At 47.9% G+C, this 25,859-nt stretch overlaps 1 protein-coding gene, 1 long non-coding RNA gene and 1 other non-coding gene across 7 annotated transcripts; 1 reads left to right on the top strand and 2 right to left on the bottom strand.

Annotated features, from left to right (window-relative positions):
* Positions 1-2,199: 2,199 nt before the first annotated feature.
* On the bottom strand, positions 2,200-22,460 carry LOC144244817 (peptidoglycan recognition protein 4-like). 5 transcript variants are annotated; one of them, XM_077780144.1, is made up of 15 exons: positions 22,433-22,460; positions 21,812-21,953; positions 18,044-18,334; positions 16,047-16,253; positions 15,741-15,795; positions 14,072-14,265; positions 13,835-13,923; positions 12,913-13,020; positions 11,946-12,147; positions 10,406-10,524; positions 9,732-9,809; positions 9,028-9,180; positions 7,321-7,519; positions 4,023-4,141; positions 2,200-2,993 (listed from the first exon to the last, which is right to left on the bottom strand). In XM_077780144.1, exons 7-15 carry the CDS (start codon positions 13,881-13,883, stop codon positions 2,815-2,817), a joined length of 1,206 nt encoding a protein of 401 aa, XP_077636270.1. In that variant the 5' UTR covers positions 13,884-13,923; positions 14,072-14,265; positions 15,741-15,795; positions 16,047-16,253; positions 18,044-18,334; positions 21,812-21,953; positions 22,433-22,460; the 3' UTR covers positions 2,200-2,814. The 5 variants fall into 5 exon arrangements, with proteins under 5 accessions (XP_077636270.1, XP_077636271.1, XP_077636269.1 ...); XM_077780145.1 differs by lacking the exon at positions 22,433-22,460 and adding an exon at positions 22,108-22,174 and having other exon boundaries at positions 14,060-14,265; XM_077780143.1 differs by lacking the exon at positions 22,433-22,460 and adding an exon at positions 22,108-22,174.
* A 715-nt stretch (positions 22,461-23,175) lies between these two features.
* LOC144244853 (U1 spliceosomal RNA) lies at positions 23,176-23,338 on the bottom strand. Its single transcript, XR_013339085.1, has one exon. It is a non-coding gene; the product is annotated as a U1 spliceosomal RNA (small nuclear RNA).
* A 332-nt stretch (positions 23,339-23,670) lies between these two features.
* On the top strand, positions 23,671-25,233 carry LOC144244830 (uncharacterized). Its single transcript, XR_013339081.1, has 2 exons — positions 23,671-24,141; positions 24,897-25,233. It is a non-coding gene; the product is annotated as an uncharacterized LOC144244830 (long non-coding RNA).
* Positions 25,234-25,859: the final 626 nt, after the last annotated feature.

Below are 25,859 nucleotides of genomic sequence, written 5' to 3'. Positions count from 1 at the left end.
ATGAGGGACACTGAGCATCGTTTCATGTGTCTGTTGGCCATCTGGATGTCCTCTTTGGAGAAGTGTCTGTTCATGTCTTCTGCCCATTTCTTCACTGAATTACCAAAGCAATCTACATACACATTCAATGCAATCCCAATCAAAATTGCACCAGCATTCTTCTCAAAACTAGAACAAACTATCCTAAAATTTGTATGGAACCACAAAAGACCCTGAATAGCCAAAGTAATATTGAAGAAGAAAACCAAAACGGGAGGAGGCATCACCATCCTAGACTTTAGCCTCTACTACAAAGCTGTCTTTATCAAGACAGTATGGTATACTGGTATATGGTCTATACAGACACATAGACCAACGGAATAGAATAGAGAACTCAGAATTGAACCCACAAATGTATGGCCAACTAATCTTTGACAAAGCGGGAAAGAGTATCCAATGGAAAAAAGACAGCCTCTTTAACAGATGGTGTTGGGAGAACTGGACAGCAACAGGCAGAAGAATGAAACTAGATCATTTTCTCACAGCATACACAAAAATAAACTCAAAATGGATAAAGGACCTGAATGTGAGACAGGAAGCCATCAAAATCCCAGAAGAGAAAGGAAAAAAACTCCTTGACCTCAACCGCAGCAATTTCTTCCTTGACACATCCCCAAAGGCAAGGAATCAAGAGCAAAAATGAACTATTGGGACCTCATCAAGATAAAAAGCTTCTGCACAGCAAAGGATAATCAATAATAGGAAATCACTAAAGGACACTAATAGGCAACTGACGGAATGGGAAAAGATAGTTGCAAATGACATATCAGATAAAGGGCTAGTATCCAATATCTATAAGGAACTCCTCATCCAGATGTTTTCAATTCAAATACAAGGCTATGGTATATTACTTAACTTCTTCTGTGTTAACATATGCCGCCTTTCCCTACCGTGGTATCTTGCTTTCAAAAATACTGGGGATGGTGGAATTACAAGATCACATAATTACTCATTTTTTTGAACCCCACATCTCACAGTAAGCTTTCTGAAAAGAGTACCAATAATAGCACCAATGATATAATCGCTAAAATAGTTTGGAAACAAATTTGCAGATGACCTCCTTATTTTCTCACTTTTTTGCACTTCTGTCATATATGCTCCTTGCAGCTCAAACACATGAAAAACTGTCCTGGCTCTCTAATAATCCTCCAGTAGTCCTCACTTATAAATCCATATGCATTAGATGCTTAGCTCTGGCTGTTACCCCTGTGTCTTATTTTGGTTATTGGAGGCCATTCTCTTGGAGATTCCTAAGGAAGGACTAATGGGATGGTATCCCGAGAGTTCTTATGTGTTGATGAGCTGTCTGTGACCTTTGTACTTGAAAGTCAATTTGGTTGAATATAAAATCCCTGGGTCATCCCACATTTCTCTCCTATTATTGAAATGTTATTGGGGCACCTAGGACCTACATCAGGTTCTGTGCTTACAGCTCAGAGCCTGGAGCCTTCTTTAGATTCTGTGTCTCCCTCTCTCTCTGCCCCTCCCCCTCTTGAATGCTCTCTCTCTCTCTCTCTGAAATAAAATAAAAACATTAAAAAATAAAAAATAAAATATCGTTCTATTTTTTCCTAGCCTAAAGTGTTGTTCAAAAGTTTGATGACCTGCTTCTTTCTCTTATTAATCACTTTTTTCTTTTTTTTCTCTGAATGGCCAAAGCAAAGTTTTCTCCTTAAAATCCATTCCTTTAATACACCTCAGCATTCATCATTTAACTGATCATTTCTGAAATGGAAATTCTGAATTATTGTAGTTCTTATTCTCTCCTGAGTTCTATTGACTGATTTTATACTTTTATACTTCTAATTAATTCATTCCATATCTTACATCATTATCTTGATATTTTTAGCATGGGGTTTGAGATATTAGTTTACAGTTTTCATCCATGAGCATCGGTTTAAGGTGCAGGCGCAGGTGGCTTGTGTGGACACCGCCACGCTGGGCCTGGAGGAGTACTGTCTCTGCCCTCGGGGAGCTTGGGGAGGACAGGACACAGGACCCTAGAGCCACAGCAACCATTCCAGTCAAGTGGCCAGAGCTGGCTCGGAGCCTCAGACTGGGAGGGGCAAGAACAGAGAAAATGGCAGGATGGGGAACAGCCCCAGAAGGTGTCCCCAAAGAGAGGGGATGGCGGAACAGACTGGAAAGAGAAGCAGGGACTCTACTCACACATTTGTTTATTCATCCACCTCTCCAACAAACATCTGTAGCACATACAAGACTCCAGACGCTGCTGAGGGATCAAGGACATGGGGGCACATGAACCCGGGAACCCTCACAATCCAGTGGAGAGAACAAGCACACCTGTAAGCAATGAGCCCTGAAATAAGGGCTGCGTTCACATGCCCACAAGCGGGTGTGTGAGCAGAGAGGGGTTTTGGGCCTTGACCTGGGTCCTGTGTGCGGCTTGGGGGCTGCTGGGAAGCTGGCAGGGGAAGGTACATGGGGCAGAGGGGCAGCCGGAAAGGGAAAGAGAAGCCAAACCAGGATCAGCCCATCTTCCCACCTGGCTTAGCAGCTGGGAGCCCAGGGGAGGGGAAGGGGAGGGGTGAGGACGGTGGGGCTCACTCAGAGGCCTGGCTATGCCCGGCTCCGGGGTTTGGGGCTGCTGGGGGGTGGTGCTAGCAGGAGAGGAGCATCCTAACCTGAGAAAGGAGGGACAGGATGGGGCTGACTTGGAGGGGACACCAGGTGTTGAGTCAGGATGGGGGGTGAGGACAGGGGAGGCCCAGCAGCCAGGCGGGAGAAGCAGTCTGAGAAGGAGCAGGGGCTCCTTCAGTGTTTGAAATGAGGCCAAGTCTTTATGATGTTGTACAAAGCTTGCCCAGGAGACAGTGTATTGACAATATCACTGTGCCCCACCAGCAGGTAGTTGGGAGTTAAATACCCCTTGTCCACTGCACACTGGATCAGGTTCTGGGCTGCCTCCAGGGCTGCGGCATTCGGTGGGGTACCTACAAAACAGAATTAGCCATCTGTTCTAGAATTCCAAGGCATCCTTTCTAGGGAAGACCCATTCCTGGATACCCTACAACCAAGATAATATATTCCACTATTGACACCCGATAGACAGAAAACCAAGACTCAGATTCCTCAGCACCAGAGTTCTTTCCAAATGACGGTAGCAGAGCCTGGGATAAAATATACAATTGTTTGGGGATGTACAGAGCCTTTGTCTGCTGTATATATTTAGCCTGATAGTTCCCTACTGGGGAAATTTAGTCTCCCATAGGATATTTAGCACTATGTAGAGACATTTTTTGGTTGTCATAGCTAGGCAAATAGTGATATAAGCATCTGGTGGTAGAAGCCAGGGATGCTGCTAAATGTCCTACAATGCACACGACAGCCCCTCTACAAAGAATGACCTGATCTAAGATGTCAATAGTGCTGAGACTGAGAAACCTTGCTTTGGCCACAGCTATGCTTCCGGCACCTTCACATGCCCAGCCCCATCTATAGGTACCTTCCTGGGTCACCCCTCACCCCACTCAATGTCCATTTTAGTATCAGCCTCAATTAGTCCCTAGTGACATGGTCTCCTCTTCCCAGATGTTCAGCAAAAGCTGAGTCTAAACAAACTCTGGTCAAGAGCTCTGAGCAATGACAATTCTTAGTGTATACTTTGGATGCAGAGACAGTGACTCATTCAGGGCTGTGGCAAGTAAGACAAGGGTCGCCACATTGTTGCCATCGTAAAAACTTCGCAAAAAATATGCACAAAGGTATTTTCCCCTTGTCTTATATATACCTTTGATGTCAGAAGAGAGAGGCATTTGGTTGGGTGTGTGTGGGCATTATGGCTGGGGAGGTCATTCCTGGTCAAATTTAGCTTTGTCAAACCTCAAATCTGAAGCATGGGAAGTCCAGCATACACAGAGTCTGAAGTGATGCCTGAGCTTGATGCTGTTGTCTTCCATATGAGATGCACTCTTTCAGACACCATACGATGAGAGGTCATTGTCACTGCCCAAAGCACTTACCCAAGAAGGTGCCCATGAAGGCAATGCCCAGCGCAATGTCATTGTATCCGGGAGCACGGGAGCCTTGGACATTCCAGCCCACTCCTTCATAAATGACACCATCCTGCCCTACAAGAAAGCTAAAGGACCATAATGGGAGAAGGAGATCAGCATGATAGACAGGCATTCTGGGATTGTTTCATTTATTCATTCACTCATTCATTTGATCACTCATGCCTCTACTTAGCAGACACTTATTAGTCATTAAATTCTAAGCACTGAGTTACAAAAAAGACAGTCTTTGTCAGAGGTGGTGGTAAACCAGCTTTCATCAGAAAGGGTGAAGGGCAGGAAGCCCTGATTATTCCCTTTATTGATTCTGTGGTGTAAAGCTCCTACCATGGCTGATTTTAATCCACCAGTGATTTAACAAAGGTTCACAAAATTTCTGACTCTCCAACGATCCCCTCTCATGAGCCCATCCAGCTCTAGCACACTGCTGCTGCCCCAAGGAGCTCACAGTCTAGGAAGAGTGACAGCTGCCATCCCTGCAACCTGCTTTCCTCATACCTTGCCAATGACAATGTTTCCCCAGAGGTGATCTGTGGCCACCTTACCACTACAGACAAAGTACACTTCTCCAGCCCTGCCTTGCCTGATCCTTCTGCACCCCATTCTCTCCCCTTTACTTCCATCGCACCCCACTCTCCCGGTGGTCTTCTGTGGCTGCCTCTCATTCCTCTGTACCTCATCTCCCTGTGTCCTTTCCTTAAATGTGGGGTTCCTCAGGATGCTGCCCAAGACAAGGCCATTACCTCCTTATCTTCAACTGCCATCTAGGAAAATGTATGTGTCCACACCCGGACCACCTTCTTCCCCACCAGTTCTCCTTTCCAGGCTCCCCACTTAGTGAAAGGTACCACCATCCATCCTCACACAGGTCCCAGGCAGGAAGGTGAGCGTGAGTCCACTGCTTCACCCCTCAGTTAACCATGGCTTCTCCACTGCCTCTCCCGACCACTGTCCTTGATCAACCCTGGCATCCTCATCACCCACCACTAATCTCTACTGACCTCTTAGATCTCTCTGCTTCTCCCCATGACAGCCACGTCACCACCCTGGTCTTCTTTCAATTGATCTCGCCACCTGCAGATTTGCCCTTTTCTGTTCAATTCCTGAAGTTGTGAGTGGACTTCCTGATACAAATCTTATCTCAAACCTACTTTTAGGCCCTTCGCACACAGTCCAAACTCCGCAGCTCAAGTGACAAGATCCCTCATAATGCGCGCCCTTGTCTGCCTCCTTACCTTCCACCATCCCTCTCTTTGGCATCTGTTTTTATCATTTTTTAATTTTTTAATGTTTATTTTTGAGAGAGTGAGAATGCAAGCAGAGGAGGGGCAGAGAGAGAGGGAGAGAGAAAGGAAGCAGGCTCTGCGCTGATGGCAGCAAGCCCAATGCAGGGCTTGAACTCACAAACTGCAAGATGGTGATCTGAGCCAAAGTCTGACACTCTGACTGAACCACCAAGGCATCCAAGCATCTATTTTTATTATGATAAACTTCTCTCAGTTTCTCAAAGACACCATTCTCAGGTTGGCATCCAGGACCCTCCACAGAGGTCCTTTCTCTCTGCCCAAAACACTCTTCCCCCTCCTCTGTCAAGCTCACTCATTTCTTAGGTCCCAGTTGATGTTACCTCTTGAGTAGTGTGTCCCCACACCCAATCCCCCAGGAAGCTAACAAAAGGTGCTAACACTCTGCACCCTCTATCATAACACTTAATGTACTCTATTGGGCTTTATTCATTTAATTATCTTTCTCCTTCAGCAGTGCTATCTCCATCAAGTCAAGAACCATATCTGTGCTACATTTGCTAGTGTCCCCAGAGCATAGCCTCATGCCACACAGAGTAGGCACTCAATCGTGTTCTCAGTGAATTAATTTATAGCAAGTGGGTGTTTACTCCTGACTACAGATTATCTCAAGATGACCAAGTGCTAGGGTCATGAAAGTTATGGCACAGGGTATACAATAAAGGTCAAAGCCAAGGGACAGGAAACTGGCTACTGAAACCTGAATGGGAAAAGGGAAAGGTCTTCTCTCAGCACACATCATTTTCCAGTTTAGTTTCAAAATAAAGTCAATATTCAGGTATCTATTATAATCAAAGAGAACAGCCTGTGAATAACACTGCACTGCAGGATCTAGAAAAGCACTTGGCAAATCTTCATAGGCGAAAGGTGTCAGAGGAAGCTTTCTCCTATCTTGAAAGAGATGCATCTATAACAGGATGGAGGAAGGAGAGGCCATCACCCCATAATTACATATTAAGTAATGGTAAATCTAGCTAAGGCAGGGCCATTGCACACAGCTACGTTTCTTGCACCCTGCACAGAGTGCCTGGCCAGGATGCAAGGAAGGACTAAAATCCAGCTCCACTAGCTAATCCATGAAGCCTCTAGAGGAAGGGCTTCTTTGATTAATGTGTACAAATATGCTATCTAGGCTAGTGGTTCATCATGCTAGTCTCAGGTGGTTCATCCTGAGACTTAACACTCAGTGTGATTATTTCTGATGGATATGAGACGGTGTCTAACCCCATACATCTATCTTATCTGTGAACTTGGAGAGCATGCTGCAAGAAGTTTCTATTCTCCCATTAGGTCAGTGTGCTCTTTATTAAAGGATTATAGACCTTGGCATTAGAGCAATCAGAGAATATTATCTTGTGCCTCCCCCTGCCTTCAGACAGGGAAGATATTCTCTACAGGCTTCACAATCTTGCATGTGTATGGCTTTCTCTAATATCTTTCCAGCAGTCTTGACCTCCACTGTATCTATATACAGTCTTTAAAAACAACACATTTTGAGGGGCACCTGGGTAGCTCAGTTGGTGAGGTATCAGACTCTTGATTTCAGCTCAGGTCATGATCTCATGGTTCATGGGATCCAGCCCCTTGATGGGCTCTGCTGACAGTGGAAAGCCTGCTTGAGATTCTTTCTCCCTCTCTCTCTGCCCCTCCCCCACTTGCACTCATGCTTGCTCTCTCACTCTCTCGCTCACTCTCTCTCTCTTTCAAAATATATAAATAAACTTAAAAAAGACACATTTTGAGAATATGTTCAAGGAGAACAACCACCCCCTTATCTATATCCTAAGTAAGGCTCACCTAGGGTTGTGTGAAAGATCAACATGTTCATACGTGGAGTACCTCTCCTATAGCAGGCAATCAGTAAACATTCCTTTCTTTGCCATTCAAAGGTTCAGAGTCTGCTCTGAGGTGAAAGAAGCCCACATGTCCTCAGGTCCACTTACTTATACCCAATGTCACACAAATTCAATCTGTCTATGAAGAAGGACTGGATATCTTGGACCAGCAGGCGGCACTCATCAGACATGATGCAGGTTCTCCCAGCGGTGTGGAAGATGACAACGTACTTAGCCGGGAGGTTCATCTTGGGGCAATGGGTCTTCCTGGCCTCCCATGCAGATCGACGGACAATGTCAGAGCAAGCTGAGGAGGGAAGCAAAAAAAACATCGACGGGTGGACTCATTGTGCCCACTCATGCCAACCACCTCACTACTGAACATCCCCATGCCCTCTGGGCATTTTGACCTGACCCTGACTGTGGAACTCAGGAGAGCCTACCTGGTAGTGAGTATATCTGCATGGTAGGATTAGATTCAAGAGGCAGGAATCATAGAGCCATGGGATCTAACCCCAAAACAGAACCCAGAGGACAGTGGGAATGTTGATCTTAAGCGTACATGGATACTTAGGATTCCCAAGAACAAAGGGTACTTATTTATCTGAATGATTGTCTTGTACATATGTGTATGTACATGCATAACAGGGCCGTTTGGACAAATCAGCTGAATTTTCATCTGAAAGCATGTCTTTGAGACTCACTTATAATCCCTAAAACTCTCTGTCAGTGTAAGAAATTATTAATATTAGCAGATGGCTAATCCAAAGACAGAGATCAGATTTACTCAGAGCTTTCATATAATAGAGCTAATATTAAGTCCAAGAAGAGGCCAAAAGTGGTTAACTACACTGTCAGTTTTGGGTTTCTTTGAGAGAGAGAGACAGAGAGCAAGCTAGCACACACTCTTGCACAGCATGAGCAAGGAAGAGACAGAGGGACAGAGAGAGGGAGAGGGAGAGGGAGAGAGAGAGAATCTTAAACAGGGTACATGCCCAGTGTGGAGCCTGATAGGGGGCTCAATCTCATGACCATGAGATCAGGACCTCAGCCTAAATCAAGAGTCAGATGCTTAACCAAATGAGCCACATAAGCGTCCCTATTTTTTTTAAGTAAACTCTACTGCCAACATGGGGCTGCAACTCATGACCCCAAGATCAAGAGTTGCATGCTCTACCAGCCAGGTGCTCCTTAACTATACTGGTTTTGATGTTGCTGTTTGTTAAATCCCAAATCTACCTTTTATCTAGTGTTTATTACCTAAATTATACTAACCCCTTCCTCTGAAGTCAGTATAGGTGGTGACTTAGGCACTTCAATCAATCAACGTTCTTCTGGTTCTTATATTCAGAAAGATGTGCATTTGTGCTTTTGTGCTTATCTGTGATAGATGCCTATCCCTCTCCATGTTTTCTTCCTCCACAGCTCTTTTCACCTTATAAATATCAAATATTTTACTTGTTTATTTGCTTATTGTATTTTTCTACTCCCTAGTTTGAAACTTTATAAAGCCGTTTATGTGTTTTATTCCATAATATATCTTCAGTGACTAATTGTTGACTGACTCAAGAAATATATTACACCAGGCTAATGCCATAGCTCTATCATTCTAGGAGTCTGAGGTATGACCTGGAGGGTCTGTCTCAAGTTGTACCAGCCTCAAAGTTTCAGAGAGTTGGGTGACCAGTTGCCCATCAGAAGGCTTCCAATGAAAGCTTTATTGAAAATGTCACTCTCAATGGCATTTGGAAGTTATCAGGGCATAGGATGGGTAGGTAGGTCTAAAGGGAGGCCAAGTAGGGATGAAAGTCTTACCTTTCTTGGGACTTGCTTCCTGCAGAGGAGCCAGGCAGTTTTCACCTTTCACAAGAAGTGGCTGAACATACATGGAGGACAGGTGGCCCTTCTGGATGGCATAGGAGATCAGACCCTCCATGGCTGACAGGGCAGCAGGGCTGGGACTGTGGCCTGAAAGAGAGCCATCTGTGTGGACCTGGATCGGGCCTGGGTTTCAAGGCATTGTGGGAGAAGGATGAGAGGCCCTGCCAGCCCCTACAAAGCTGTTGGAGGGGAACTGGCTCATCCCCCAGGTTGGAAAGCCTGAAAGTCAAGGATCCACCTGGCCCAGGATGAAGACCTTTCCCAGTGACCTGCTATGACTTCATTTATTGCTCTTTCTCCATGGAAGAGCTGGGAGGCAGCACCATACTCCGGAATGCTCAGCTGGCCGGGCCAGGGTTTCCCATTGGCAAGCACCCTTCCAGGCATGTGCCAGCCTCTTTACCGTCATTAACTTCTTTGAATCCTCACCACAAACCTCTGAGGTGGATGCTATTATTAGGCTCATATTTATAGAGAGGAACTTGAGGCTCTAAAAAGTAATGTGCTCAAGACCCCAGAGCTAACAGGGTGGCACTCAGGTAGCATTAAGTGGTCACAAAAACAAACCAAGCTGAACACACAGTCTTCTGGCATGCTGGAAACCACCCTGGAATTAGGAACGAAAAGTGTGGGCTTGCCTTCTGATTCTTCTCCTTGGGTCACTTCTTCTCTGGAGCTCAGGCTGTACTTTGTGTAACAGCAATCAGGAAACTTGTCTGGATTTTCTCACAGAGTATTGGGGAGGGACAGTGAGAAACTAGATGAGCAAGAATTGTAACAAACTCAATGGAATGGTCCTGGAGCATGTATGCTAGGATGTTGGCTGGGGGAATGGGCAGCAGTAAGAATAAAAGTGGAAGGGACTCAGGAATTGGAAGGCTCAGAGTGGTTTTAAAAATTATACAGAAAATCTTGGGGTGAGAGAGATAGGAGGAGGAGGTTCCCGACAGGAAATAGGAAACAGGGCCTGGCACTGCAGAAGGGTGAGAGCCAGAGAGGAAGATGTGAGTCACTGATAGAAGAGAGCAGAAGCCCACATTCCTCCATGATGAGTGTATAATGGTGACAAGGCTGCAGAGAGAAGGCTGGACGGCACCTCCACTGTGAGACTGTCAGCGGGAAAGGAGCCAACTCAGAGACTGAGAAGGAAACCAGAGCAGGAAGAAGAGAACTAATATCATTCATTCATGGAGGCCAAAGGAGAGGCGAACTCCAGAAGAGTGAATCATTGGGGAAGTAGGAGGTCGAGGAGTCGATGTGGAAACAAAGAAGTAGGTAACCCTCTGGAGAAGGACACTGGGATAACCATTACCTTCCTTGGTGCCGAAGAAAGCAAAGCCCAGGGAGATGTTGTTGTAGCCCTGGGTGTGCCTGCCTTGGATGTTCCAGCCGACACCTTCATACACCCTGCCGTCGTCTCCAACCAGGAAGCTGTGAAGCAGAGAGACACAGGCTGAGTAGCTGGCACTATGGCGTATCCCCACAAGAGGAACCACTTACCAGCCTCCAAGGGGAGAAGTGCTCAAGCTGTGCTCACTATGGGGAATTTGCATGGACTTGTCCGAGACAGTGGATAGACAAAGTCATTGACATTCTCTTAGAATTCAGAAGCTACCCCCACACTCCCTACCTTCTTTGTTCAAATGCCCAGGTTTTATGTAAATCATCGTACACACTCAGAAGGAGGAGAAGTCCTGGTACCACCACAGTTGCTAACACAAACTCAAATACACTGTGAGATTCTTCTCAGCTTCTATATTGCCTCAAACATGGCTTTCCTCTCTCCAAAATGCATGCTACCTGTGTCATCTCCATGCAAGCTGCTCATGTGATTTCTCCCTGCCAGGTAACTATCTTACATAATTTCTCAGAAAGTATCTCCTCAGACAAGGACATGGACACAGGCAGTTTATTTGAGAAGGGATCCCAAAAGCCAGAGTGAGGGAGCAAAGAGAGAAAATCAGAAGCAAGAAACCCAACAAAGCGTGTGCAATGCAATTAGGCTGGCTTCACAATGGCCACCTGGGGCTTAGAATCATTACCCGCTTCCCATCACCCAGCACCAGACAGGGTGAACTTCCAAGGAACTGAGTACATGGACCTAATGATTGTCCCTGAGAAAGGCCAGGGACTGAGGAACTTATTTACAACCCCTGCCTGCCAGGGGGGTATTAACTTGCCTTCACCATCAGGGATGGTGAAAATCTGAAGTGGAAAAGCAGAGAGATGCAGAGGATACTGGAAGTGAGAAGCCATTACCATGCATAGGAAATGTCCATAACTGGGTGAGGTCAGAGGTAAGCCAAGGTCACGCGGTCCTGGGCACTGAAAGGGTCCACTAGAGTGACCACTAGGGTAAGAGATGCCTCACAAAGTGAGAGCCCCCTGAATGTGGTGCGGCAGGACACGCAGTGGGCAAAGAGCCGGTTCTGAGCCACTCTGGGCTCCACAACCTTGCAGTTGTGTGACTGAGGAAATCAAACAACATCCCTGCTTTGGTCCCTCACCTGGACCATGGAGAAACTAATGCATGCCTGACCAACCTTACATGCTGTTGATGGAGCAAATGAATTCATGCATGTAGTAGTCATTTGTAACTGTTAATGTGCTATGTGAAGCAGGTTTGCAGGGGAATAGGAGTATAGTTATTACTTAACCTTCTTGCTTTCTTTTAGGAGATCTCACAGAAAATTCAAAAGCATTTGGAATTTTTTAGGGGTTATATATTTTACTCATTATTAACCCAACGTAACTCCGACCTGGGAAATGGACAGCAGAGATGAGTAAGGGCAAGAGAAGTGCCCGAAGGAGCAGCATTGGCCACGTACCCTCACGTATCCCTCGCCCCTTACTTGTAGGCCACGTCACACCAGCTGTTGTTGTGCACATGATGCGCCCACAGTTCCCACAGCCTCTGACTACATACAGTCCGGTTGTGACACTCCAGTCCAGGGACATGGTGAGTGACAAAGAAATCCACAGGCCTGGTCAGTGGGGTGTTGCAGCCAACAGCTTCTGCCCCCCACTCCTTGTGAGAGACCACTGTGGAGACAGCTGTGGGGTAGCCACACAGGTGAGGAGGATATCACTCAGCACACCCTGCCCCAGCACTCCCTCACTACCGCCTCAGGCCATGGGCGCCATTCTGGGCTGAGTCTGCCCCTTGGGTGTAGAAGACCCCTGAGAGGAGGCCTTCAGCAGACAGGCACACCCTCTCCTTCTCACCTCCACATCCCTTCCACTGTCCCCAGTGCAGAGTATGGACCTGTCCAGAGAAGCCCCGATGCTCTGCTCATCCAGGGCGTCCTCACCTGGGACAGACTCCACCCTGCAGCTCCTGCCCTGCTCTGCTCCAGGACCCCTGCTTTCAGGAAGCAGCTCCTTCCCACTGCTTCCCTGGGGAAAGCCTGAGAGGCCCTTGTGGGCAGCACTAATGCCCCCTGTGCACACTCTGCTCATTGACAGTTTGCTCTGTGGCTCTGATTTTGTCCTGTTTTGAGTGCTTCTTGAAGGGACTACATCATCTCCTCAAGGTATGGCCTGGCTCTTCCCTTCAGTTTGACGACTCCCTGAGGGCAGGGTGTGGGTCTCCATCCTCAGGCTAGGGGCCTCTCAATGAAGAGACTGAATCTCCCTGTCCTGGTTTCTGCCCTCTCCCAATACCACCCAGACCCCCAAGGCCTGTGTCATCCCAGCAGGTGGACTGCTAATGCTTCACTCTCTCAGCCCCATCCACCCTCATGCCAGCCACAAAGGGAAGTGCAGGCCTCTAGAAGCACTGGTCACAGCAAACACCCAGCAGTCCTTAAGCCTCCTCACCATTGAGACCAAGTCTTCCTTGATCAATGAGCTGAGAGATGTTGTGAAACAGGTCTTGAAGGCCCTCTGAAATACGTTTGGCTTGTGTTTCATTCCAGGAGAAATCACCTGCAGAGGAACATTTCATGTTGCATTGGTCCTCAGAGAGCCCCAGTACCAGGCATCTCAGTGACAGACTCAGGCCAGATCACTGCGGCCCTTCCAGGAGACCCCTCTAGGCGAACAGGAAGACTACCTCCAATAGCAACATGTGCATGCTTTTCTCCAACACCAACTCTAGGGAATCTCCCAGAACATAGTTAAATAGCCAAGGGCAGGAAGGCGGAAATATATCCATTTCTCATGAGATGCATCTATACACAATTGGGGGAAAAATACAACGTGGAAATGTATCCAAGCATCTCAAAAGAACAAGGTCCTCTTTTACTGAATAGAAACAAGGAGAAGGGATTAGAATTACCTGCACAAAACAAGTCAGTTCCTCCAGGGCTGATCTGGTGGCATGCCCCAAGCTCCTGTGTGTAGAACTGACATCCCTATCTCCAAGGAACTTTCTCTTATTGACAAGCATAAACCCCTGATTGACTCTGACTGACATAGAAAATCACACAGAAAGAACCATTGCTCCCATTGTGTAAGTGCAAAGTCCTTCATATACATTCTCATTCAATCCTCGAAAAGTTTGGGAAACCATAACATTATCTCAAATATCAAGTGGGAAAATTAAGGTTTTAAGGGCTGAATAATTTGCTTAAAATTGTTGCTGGAGGCAGGCCAAGGATTTGAAATAGGTTACAGAGTCCAAATTCTGTGTTCTAAATGCAAAGTTATTCTTTCTCCCTAAGGAGAAAGCACATTTCTCTGCTTTGAGAGTAGACTGATCCTTCTTCGTTACCCTCTGATCCAGTAAATGAAAACTCACTCCAGGTCCCAAGACCCAGCAAGACAGGAAGCCACAGCAGCACCCTCATGTGGTCCCAGGACACGGATGGGAAAATGTGGACCTTGACCCTGGAAGAGACACCGACAGTTAACCCAACCATGCTTCACTCCCTAAACAGGGCACCCACCCCTCTACCAACTGTCCTCTACCAGTCCGGTCTTTTCCAAGAGAGAGGGCTTCTCAACAAAAAACACTCACACTCACACTCAAAAATACCTGTGGGTCCTGTGCTGTCCCAGTTCCACAGGTCAGGGTGCAGGTGGCCCCCCCTTCATTAGCTGGCAATTCCTTCCTTCAGACTTGGCTTCTGGCCCTGCCCTCCTTCTCCAGCTGCCACCTCTCAGGCCTTCAGGATGCCTCTCCCCAGAGGGCACTCCCTCCCTGTAAGGGAGCACTTGAGCCCTAGCTTTCTGGAGAGAAGAGGAACACGTGGATTCCTAACAGAAAGTGGAGAGGGGGCAGAGTTCTAAAGCTCCCAGGAGGCTTTGTCCAGGGCACCCAGAGTTAAGTGGGAGAGACCAGACTCAAGCTGAGAGCAAGGCCTCACCCTATGAATAAGCTCAGGTACCGCCTCCCTGGGAAAAGGCATGATTGCCCAAGGCTCCCTGAGCTCCTTTCTCATCCCCAGCCTCTGGGAAGCCCAGCCAACCCAACATCTGGGGACTTCTTGGCCTTGAAGGGGGTCAAACTTTGCCACCCCAAGATATGCCTCTTTGGCATATCGATTATTCCAAGCTGGTTATTTTTTAAGGAAATACACAAGAGCTATAAGAAGCAATGGAAACCAAGAAGTCACCCTTTTGTAAGAGCCCCTTACATGAATAGGGGAAATCTTCACTTGTAAGGGTGTCTCCTTCAGCAGCAGGACGAGTGTGTAACTGTCAGTCTCCAGAAACTGCTATCAATAGAGAAAGCAATAACTTTGCCCTTGTTTGCTGTGCTTTTTTCGGGGGACCTCCCACAACTGACCCCCTGTCCCCAACATCGTTTGTCTTTAGCTGACAATGGTATTTAAGGTGATGGCTCTGGCCATTTCAGGGAGTTACTCAGTTTTCCTGGGTCTCTGCCATATATGTATTGAAGTATACAATTTCTTAAGCTTTCCTTGATTTTCTCCTGTTATTCTGTCTCATGTTAATTTAATTTTTAGTTCATCTAATGAACTTTGAAGGGCAGAGGAAAACTGTTTTCATCCTCAACAAGACAGATCTGCTCAAGGAGTGTCAAGGCTGTGGATGGGGGCCACTGACCAATACCCCCCACCCCCACACCTTCTTTCCACCAGGGCCACCTGCACAGGTAGCTTGGAGGCAAAGAACAGAAAGGTGCACTCCAAAAGGCAGCACACAATGTGCTATCATCGCTAGTACTTATTCTGGCCCATGCATCCACCACCCCCACCAAGATGCCTGGCCCCTCACCCACTCCAAGCTGAGAGGGGAGTATCTCCACAAGGGGAGTACTCCATGAGGGGAGTATCTCCACAAAGACCAGCATGGCTCTCACCTCTCAAGGGGGTGGAGGTAGCCTTCTGAGACTGCAGAAAGGACCCGTCTGAGGGAATGCCCCAAATCCATACAGGGGGCCCTTAGTGGGGCTAGTCTTACCCTAGGCCTGCAGGACCCAAAAAAGCCCCCTCCAGGGGGCCCCACAAATGTACCAGTTCCAACTACTGTTCTCCCCATTTAACTGACCAGACCCAGGGCTGGGGAGAAAGGCCCCAGGAGCAGTGTGAAGGAGAGCAGGGGGCTGCTTTAGCTGTAGTCTGGTATCAATACTGTAGGGACCCTATCAATTCCCAAACTTTGCTGACTTGTTGTTTCTCCTTGCCTCTGCTGTATCCCCACCATGACTAGTAATAAAGTTCTTGCAATGAGAAGCTCACCTCCTGCACATCTAGTTCCACAGTTGAAGACAATGGTCCGCTTCTGCAGGTGGGTCTACAATTGAGAAATTCAGGGATGAGATTCGAACCCTGGGATGTGAGGGATAGGAATACTTGGCAGTGGCAGCCAAGAGGTAGCAAGTAGCAACCAGGCAGTGAATTCTTAGGGCTAAGGGGCCCATTCTGTATGATGGCATCAGGCAGGAGGAAGAATATAGGCTGTCCCTCTCTGGTTCTGTGTACTTAGGATGAAAATGCTAAGTTCTTAATGAGCCAGCCCCAGTCACCCTCCCCAGCCATACTTACCTCTCTTGGCCAGAGCAGCTCCTTTCCTGAATGTTCTCTCAACATGGTCGTCTCAGGGAAAAGTGCTTGTGTGACTGCATGGTGAGCTGAACTAGCCACTTTTTTTCATGTAGCACCATTTCAAGTATATTGAAAGAACAATGAACAGCTAAACCATGGAGATAGATATATATCTCAGACATCTTCTCAAAAACGGACAGAGTGTACCTTTTACTTCAAGGAAAACAACCAATGAGATTTATTAGCAATAATGAAATTGGAGCTTTCAAACAAAAATTAGAATTTTGGAAAATTTGTGTTGGCTACCATGAGTTTGACAGTTTCTCAATACTTTAAGACGTTTCTGATAAGATCAGTGATGATATTAATTTATCTGATTTATATATGTACATATTAAGTATTGAAATGGGTCAGCATTTGCAAGGTGTGGATAACTCAGTGAATCAATATTTTTCAATGACCAATATATGAACTTACAAAATGATGCCTGAATAAAAGACCCATTCAAATTTCACAATAGACATAGGATTTTAATGTAACAGAATACAAAGGGCTCACTGATATGGTTTCAAATTCTACAGCTAACCTTAAGAAACCTCTACTTGTTGAGTTTTGATGACTTATCAAAGAAAAATATCCGTACTTATTTTTAAAGGCTATTAATATATTCCTCCCCTTTCCAACTACTTATCTGTGTGAGGTTGGATTTTCTTCTGATCTCCAACCAAAACAACATAGAAAACACACTGAATGCAGAAATGGATATGAGAATCCAGGGAGGTCTTCTTTTAACCCATGCATTAAAGAGGTGTACAAAAATGTAAAAACTGATATCACTTATTTGCTTTAAAAAATAGTAATTTTCATTTAAAGATGTGTTAATATGGGCTTACTAATACTAGTTTAAGTGAATCAGTATTTTAACTTTAAAATTTCTAATATTATACATATTAACACACATAACCCACATAAACAAAAGCTCTTTGGTATCTTCAATAATTTTTCTAGTGTACAAGGGTCTTGAGAGCCAAAAGTGTAAGAAATGGGATCCAAGCAATGTCATGGGCTGTCCTGTAGCTGGTAGGCCACAAGGGGGCAGCATGCTGCCCAGTAATAATCCACAGGGTCTCCCCACATCCCTGTCCACTGCACCTCCCACTTCTTTTCTTTCCTTCTCTGCACTCTCTTGGGAGGCACAACCTCTCAATTACAGGAAGTAATCTTCTAAGTGTGGGTTCCGTCATAACAAAGGCAGGCACGTATTATTCTGCAAATGTTTATCAGATGTCTCAAATGCAAAGCTTATCATCCAGGACTGGCTAAGCATGAGAACCCCTGCTCTGGAGGAGTTAATAATCTTGTGGGTGAGGCGGGGTCATAGGATCAGTGCCTAGGGTGATAAGGGATATGCCTAATCTCAATGCATAATCCACATAAACGAGCATATTTTTCTTGAAGGCAAAGCTGGAAGATACTGGACTGTATTTCCAGGGTAGTACAGGTCAGCTGGGCAGTGATTCTTCTAATAAGAGACCCCTGGGTTCTCTGATTCAGAGGAGTCCTTGACCTGATCAGGCAATGCGTCCAAGTACGGCAGACTATCGCCAATTCGCAGCTGCTGCCTCAGGGTGATTTTCAGGGAGTGACCTGGGACTGAGAACCAAAATCCTGGGCCCAAGGCCCTCCCTATCTCGCAAGCCCTCTGAGCTGTCTTGCAAGCAGGTGAGCTCCAAGTGAGGCCAGCAGCCTCTCAGTGCTGAAGTCACGCATTTCCCATTCTTGGTCAGCTTCATCCATTTTTTGTGCACAGCAAGTCTCCCCAAGTTGGAGTGCATGGACTCCATAGTGGAAAGGAACTAACCAGCTGTGCCCCCACTGCACCACCCTTAGGCCTCCAGAGGAGGCTCCATGATGCAAGGACCTAGGGTCTGCTCACCATGCAGCCAGGGCAGGGCCTGTCACCAAGCAGGCACCCATAAACTCTCCACAAAGGATACATTCTGCCACGGGGTCGGGGTGGGGTACTAAGCTCTACTGCAGACTCTTCGGTCTTCAGTCCTGGAGGAACCCTGGAATGGAGCTGGGTAAAAGTTTTTCAAATGGGCTGTTCTTGGGGCACCTGGGTGGCTCAGCGGTTGAGTGCCCAACTTTGGCGCAGGTCATGACCTCGCAGTTGGTGGGTTTGAGCCCCACGACGGGTTCTGTCCTGGCAGCTCAGAGCCTGGAGCCTGTTTTGGATTCCGTGTCTCTCTCACTCTCTCTGCCCTTCCCCCATTCATGCTCTGTCTCTGTCTCAAAAAAAATAAATAAATAAACTATATTTTAAAAAAGGGGGGGCTGTTCTTAACAGTCTTTATTCTAGCAGCTGTTTAGAACCAGGTAAAAGTTCTACAGATGTCTAGAGGGCCTTACCTAGAAAGACACTGGGCTTCCCACTCCACCCACAGCAGTGCAGCAGCCTCAGTCTGAGTGTGCTGGTGGCAGGGAGAGGGGTAAAAGGGAAAGTTGAAGAGAAAGAAGGTGAGGGTAGGCAAGCATGTGTAGGAGGGAGAGGGAGAGCAAGGAAGGGAGTGCAAGGGAGGGAGAGAAAGGGCAGAGTGAAGAAAGGAGGGAAGGAGGAGAGAAAGACGAAGGAAGGGAGAGAGGGAGAGATTAGTTCAATTCTAGCTGCTACTAACCTCAAATGCTGAGACTCAACTGTATAGCACCACAGGTCATGGGGGCCACACAGCGGTCATGCTGCAGCTGGTAGGGGGTTTCGAACCTTGGTAGCTTGGGTTTGAATTCAAATTATAACAGAGAAAGTGCTCCCTCTGCAAGCGTGTGTGGCTCTGCCTTTTGGGCTTGGCAGCTTCCCCTTTCTGACACTAAATAAGGCACACACACAGAGTTGTGTCTTTCTACAACGTCAGCTGTATTCGATCATAAAGCAAAGTTAATCACAATTATAAAGCAGGCTTCCAAATTCAGTGAAATTTCACCATGTGATTAAACTTGGCTTCTTACCCAGCACACAGAGCAGAACATAAGACAAACCGTACAACAAACAAGCTAACGGAAGGTGTAGAAGTCAGTCTGTGGGCACGCAGTCCCGGCCTTGGTCTGGGCCAGGACAGCTGGTGGCACTTACTGCTTATTACGTTTAAGCAGTGAAGGATCTCAGTTCTGTTCAGGGATCAGCTGGGCAGAGCCTTCGGCAAGCAGCTGCCTTTTGAAGTGGTCAGACATAGAGAGGCCACCTCTGAAGAGTCTGACAGTTTGCTGCAGAAATCCTCTCCTTTTTAAAGGGATTTACAGTCTTGGCCCCCTCCTCTGTTTCTGATTATTGTCAGTTCTGGGGTGTCAGCTGATGCTGGTCCTTGGCAGTACCTCCTAGCTGCAATATCTTTAACTGCTTGCGTTATTGCTTGACCCAGGCCCCTGCTTGAATGAGAGAGTCCATTTTGCTCTCCACACGTGGAATGAGGCACAGCTTTCAGGGGCCCCTAAGGCCTGGAATCAACAGCCACCCCACCCCTTCCCCTTTCTGACTTCTCACTTCTGGGCCATTCCCAGGTGGGGGAGGGGCAGGAACCCTCCCTAAAGGGGCCTCCAAGGGTCTTCTGGTCCTTTCCATTTGAGATGGTTGTAAAGAACGAGGACTCCTGCTGGCCCCTATCTCCCTGGCCAGGCTGTGTGTGCTCATCCAGGGCCCCAGGCAGGCAACCTCCCGTCACTGCTCATCTCTGACCCAAAAATCCAGGCACAGCCTGTGGCAGGTGCAGGCTTCCACATCCAGCCCAAATATCTTTCAAAATTGAAGCTGACCAAACACAGTGTGGAAAGGAATAAATAAAAGTATCTCTATTTGTGGATGGCATCCTCCTATCTAGAGAAAAAGCCCAAGTACTTCGCAAACAAAAATACTAGAGTCAATAAACTAATTCTGTAAAGTTGCAGAGGACGAGATAGACAAAAGTCAACTGTATTTCCCTATACTAACAAAGACCAATCTGAAAAGGAAATTAAGAAAACAACTGCACTTACAGTAGCAACCAAAACAATAAAATATCTAGAAATGAACTAATTCAAGGAGGCAAAGGCCTTTACACAGAAAACTACACAACATTGCTGTAAGAGATTAGGGAAAACTAAAGAAATTTCAAGACATCCTATGATCATGGATTAGATTTTATGGAGTGAAGGGGGCAATACTAACCAAAGGGATCTGCAAATTCAAGACAAATCCTATGAAATGTTTTTCTCCTGCATTTTCTATTGCTGTCAACCCCTTGTAGTACACTTCCTTTCAGACACTGTGGTTTTCATCACCTAAGGTGAGATTGGGGCTTTTTCACATTTTCCATTTATCTGCTGAACTCATGGAATACAGTTATAAGAAACACCTTAATGTCCTCCTCTGGTGATTCTCACATCTGTGTCAGCTTTGGGTCATTTTCACATGATTGATCTGTCTCCTCATTAAGGGCTGAAGAGCCTAAGTAACGTCATTTTAAAATTAAGGCCTCCATTAAGAGCAACCTCGGGCTGCACGTAGCCCCAGTTCCTCAGATTGCTCAAGGCTAAAGCCATCCTCGGACCGCCCTCAGGTCAGCTAATCAAAAACATTCCTGTGGTCTAATTCAAGGCTGGGAACTGCAGTTATTCTGTACAAACTAGCCAATTTCTCACCGCTTGCCTGAACCCCACGTGGGACCTTTGAACTCACCTCATAATTGGTCATTTTCAAAGGATCCTCAAAAGTCATGATTGGGTCCCACCAAATGTAATGAACACCTCACAGATACTGAATGGTCAAAGCTGTTACCATGGGTGCTGCTGTACAATTGTAATTGGTGCTTATGTGATGATGCCATATGTACAATGTGTGCACTGTAACACTCCCATCCCTTACCCCTTAAAAACCCTGCTCACTATTGTTCGGGGCTTCACCTTCTGCCACGACACCGGTAGGCAGGTGAGCCCCTGCTCAAGCTTGTAATAAAGACCCTTTTGTACTTGCATCGGTGCCGGCTCCTTGGGGGTTTCAGGGGACTAGCGAATCGGGCACAACAGGGTCATTTCCCCTGCTGCTCTGCGTACTNTGCTCAAGCTTGTAATAAAGACCCTTTTGTACTTGCATCGGTGCCGGCTCCTTGGGGGTCTCAGGGGACTCGCGAATCGGGCACAACAGGGTCATTTCCCCTGCTGCTCTGCATACCTCAACATCTTGGATGAAATGGCCAGTGTGAATTTACCTTGTGTGGTTGCTGGATATCTTTGTGTTTTGTTCGGGGATGCATTTAAGTTACTTGGAAACAGTTTGATCACTTCTGGTGTCGCTTTAATGGTTTGTTAAGTGGTCCTGAGCAGTGCTCAGCAGAGGGCTAATTAGGAGTTCTCAGCACTGTGGCCAGTCCTCCACCCTATGCCTGGTGAGTTAGGGGGGTTACTTTTTTTCAGTCTATCTGTTGGCAACAGGCTGTATTCCCAGCGCCGAGGGGGCAGGCCCTCTTCCCTCTAACCCTTTCACACGATTGCCCCCTCACTTGCTGGAGTTGTCCCCCACGGAGACACAGAGCAGGACTGTGCTGCACACTTGGTGCCCCCCAACAGCTCTTGCTGACTTTCCACAGCTCTGTCCTCCCTGCCACACTGTCCTGTGGACTCTCAGCTCAGTGTCCCCAACTCCACAAGGTCCACTGGGCTCCTCTTCAGTTTCCCCCGCCCGCCCCTTGCTTGGAAACTGTCCAGGCAGCACGTATGTCGTGTAGGGCTTGGCTCACCTGTGTGTTCCCAAGTGTCCAGAATTGCTGTCCTCTTTTGCCCGGTATCTTGGAAATCTGCATTTTGTATATCTTGTGCGTTTTGTTTTGTTCCAGAAAGAGAGTACACCCAGTTCCTGTGAGTCCCTAATGGTGCGCTCCCCTAAGTGAAAACCAAAGTTGGAAAACATCAATGTAAATTCTGAAGAGAAACTTTTACAAAGTAAAGAGCCACAGCCCCAATGAAAACATAGAAGCAGAAAAACCTTAAAACATGAATTTACAAATCAACACAGGGTTGTAAGGACAGTTTATACCTGAGCCTGAGAGCAAGCACAGGGCCCACCAGCTTCTGTCCCCACGCTGACCTCATGACTCTCAATCTTTCCTAAGGAAGGCCCAATACGAATGCAGTGGTCTGAGGAATTGTTAGGATTAGAGTTAGTACAAACCAAATAACACAAACTGATCACACTTCATAAAGTCCACAACGAAACTGCCCCTTTTCGGGCAAACCATTTTCCATACCTAGCTAATATAACCTCAACCGCCTCCCACCACCATAGCTTCACAGAGGTAAGGTCACTTGCCTCCCCGCATCCCAGAACCCTCTGCACCCACTCCTATCTCAACCATGCTTACCCCACACACACGTCTTCCTCAGACAAACCAGGCAGCAGCTCTGGGACTTCCACAGCACGGGGAATTCCACCGCCNGCAGAGATGACGCTATGCCAGGGGGAAATTGAGGTCCGACCTTCACGTGGCGCACACTCTAGGCGGCGGGCCCTTGAGCGTGGAGATGAAGCCTGACCTGCAGCCTCCATGCGCTCTCCACTGCACTGCTGGGGGTTCAGTGCCTGGAGCCTCCTGGGACCAAACCCTAACCCTGGCCAGGGTTCTGGCCCTAAGTGGGCCCACTATGGACGTCTGAAAGAAAGGGGGCATGGGGCAATGACCCATGGGGAAGATCACGTGGAAGCCACACTATCGCTATGACATTTCTACGGCCACCACCGAGATGGAGCTGATGTAGCTGATGNGAAGCACTGCCCTTAGCTCCGAGGCAACCCTGCTGCAGTGAGAGCGCGGAGGCCTTGAAAACTAAGTGCAGAAACGAGGGGCGGCTGGAGGGTCGGTCAGCTGAGCATTAGACTTAGAGCATCACAAGCATGTGAGTTGCACCCAACTATGTCCCAGATCAGGACTCGGACTGGCCATGGGTGAGAAGAGCCTGGAAATTTGGATTCTTATCTCCTTGTGCGCTTACGTCTCCCACGAGTATTCAGTTCTAACTAGTTTCAAAACGTAGAAGGAAAACAAAAAAAGCGAACATAGTACCACGGACGAAAGCAAGTATGTCTAATCTTTAGAACACCAGTAACCAGGGGAGAGCGCGCACGCAGTCCCCGCTACCACAAATTCCGCAGTCGAGTTTCCCACATGTGGGGAAATCGCAGGGGTCAGCGCGCCCGCAGTGCAATGGGCTCGCCTCGCCCTGGGAGAACCACCTGCCTGATCATGGTGTCTCCCCTGCCAGGTAAGTATGACCGCCACACCCGCCGCCCCAACGCAGCCTCACACGCCTCACACTCTACACACACGGTCACTCGCCGCCCCGCACCCCACAACCCTCGGCACCCGCTCCTGTCTCTACGCGCCTCACCGCCCCCCACACACGTCTCCCGAGACGATCCGAGCCGCGGCTCTGGGATTCCACAGCCCCGGGATTCTACCGCCCGCGACGGCCCCCGCCGCTGCCTCATTTACATAGGCCACGCCCCGTGCCGGGTCCAGACGCAAACGGCCTCTCCCCACTCACCCCCGCCACGCCGCCCGCTCGCCGAGGCCGGTCTCCGGCGCCCCGGTCCCCTCCCACGTCGGAGCTCAGCTGGGACGCCCCTCGTCCTCCCCCTCTTCCCGACCCGCTTCCTTCCTCTCCTTCCGTCTCCTGGGTCTTCTCGCCTCCACAGTGATTTGGTCACCGCTCGGCTTCCCTGTCCCTGCAGCTCCCGCCCCGCCCCCTCCGCCCGTCGGGGCGCACGCAGGGCGGTCAGCGCCCGGCCCGCTGCGCCACCTGAGAGGAACCCGAGGGCGGACTTGCCCCAGCCGGAGCAGCGCCCACACCTCGCTCTCTTTCTCGCCGTCCCTCTCTGCTCAGAGCCTGGGTTGGAGGAGACAGTACGATGGCGCCACCTGAGGGGCTCAGCCCCAGGCCAGTCCCCGTATCCCCCGGGCCTGGACACCCGCGCAGGGGCACCAAACGCCTGGAAGCTCTGGGCGCTCGGGCCCCCACCTGCGCGCCAGATCGCTCCCTGCTGAGAACAGCTCGTGCCCCCGCTTCTGCACAGGTGCGTTCCCAAGGCGGGGCCGCGGCGCCCCCTCGTGGCCGCCGGGGAAGGCGCACCTGGATCCCAGCTGAGGCGGGGGCGGATCCCTTTCAACTGCTCACTCAGACCCAGCTCAGAGTTCACAGCAGGGGGTTGGTGGAGTCCCAAGCACCCCACTCTGCCTTCACCTTCCTTTCCTCCACCACAGCAAGCTTCCCCCGTGGAGAACATTTCCGCCAGCAAAGTCCGCCTAAAGTGGCGAAAAGCCAGGTCTGGGAAACAAACCTACTCGGAAGAGACTAGTACTTGGGCACCGTTATGGTCCTCTCCCGCGCGCTCTGGTTTCTGATTTGCCTTTGTGTAGATTGCATCTTGAGGTGTGTTTGACTTTTACCAAACCCCTGAAATTAGAAAAGGGCCCTGACTGGCGCAGTTAGTTAAGTGTTGGACTCTTGTTTGGGGCTCAGGTCATGATCTCACGGTTTTGTGAGTCTGAGTCCCGCATCCGGCTCTGTACTGACAGTGTGGAGCCTGTTTAGGATTCTCTGTCTCCCTGTCTCTCTGCCCCTTCCCTACTCGTGCTGTCTCTGTTTCTCTCAAAAGTAAATAAGAAATTTTTAAAAACATAAATTAAAAAAAAAGATTTTGGGGTAGGGGGCATCCAACATTAGTTGTCACTTGAGTTAATAATAGGGTGGTGGTTGGCAAAATGATGCCCCCTGCCTAGGAGGTCCCCAGTCTAATCCCAGGGCCTGTGAATATGTTACATCATACAGCAAAAGGGACTCTGCAGAGATGCTTATGTGAAGGACCTTGAGATGGGAAGATCATCCTGGATTATCTGGGCAGCCCCCTGGAGGGGGCCTTAAAACTGAAGGAGGCAGAAAAGAAGGTCTCTACCTGCTGTTGCTACTGCTGAAGATGGAGGAAGGGGCCACCAGCCAGGAATGTAAAGGGTCTGTAAAAGCTGGAAAAGGGAAAAAAACAGATTGTCCCTTAGAGCTTCCAGAAGGGAGGCAGCCTGGTTGACACCTTGATTTTAGTCTCATGAAATCCTTGTTGGACTCCTAACCCATAGAACTGTAAGATAATAAATGTGTGTTATTTTTGTTTAATTTTTATTTTAATTCCAATTAGTTAACATGTAGTATAATACTAGATTCTGGTGTACAATGATTCCACACTTTCATGCAACACCCGATGCTCATCATGACAGATGCACTCCTTAATGCCCATCATCTATTTAACACATCTCTCCACCAACCATCCCTCTGATAACTATCAGTGTGTGCTCTATAGTTAAAAGTCTGGGGTTTTGTTTTGTTTTGTTTTTGACTTTATTTTGAGAAAGAGAGAGCAGGATCGGGGAAAGGGCAGAGAGAGAGAGGGAGAGAGAATCCTAATCATGCTCTGCGCTGTCAACATGGAGTCAGATGTGGAGTTTGATCCCACAAACTGACATCATGACCAGAGTGGAAGTCAATAGTCAGACATTTAACCAACTGAGCCACCCAGGCATTCTAAGAGTCTGCTTTTTGGTTTTGATTTTGGTTTTGGGTTTTTTGTTTTGTTTTGGTTTTGGTTTTTGTTTGGTTTGGTTTGGTCTTGACTGTTTCTTTCCTTCTTTCTTTCTTTCCTTATTTTTTATTTCTTTTCTTACCATTTGTGCCCTTATTTTGTTCCTTAAATTCAACATATGAGTAAAATCATGTGGTATTTGTATTTCTCTGACTCACTTA

Source organism: Crocuta crocuta, unplaced genomic scaffold, assembly GCF_008692635.1.
Source record: "Crocuta crocuta isolate KB4526 unplaced genomic scaffold, BGI_CrCroc_1.0 scaffold364, whole genome shotgun sequence".
Taxonomy (NCBI): domain Eukaryota; kingdom Metazoa; phylum Chordata; class Mammalia; order Carnivora; family Hyaenidae; genus Crocuta; species Crocuta crocuta.
The sequence above is the reverse complement of the archived record's forward strand: the minus strand, read 5'-3'. Positions and strand labels throughout refer to the sequence as shown.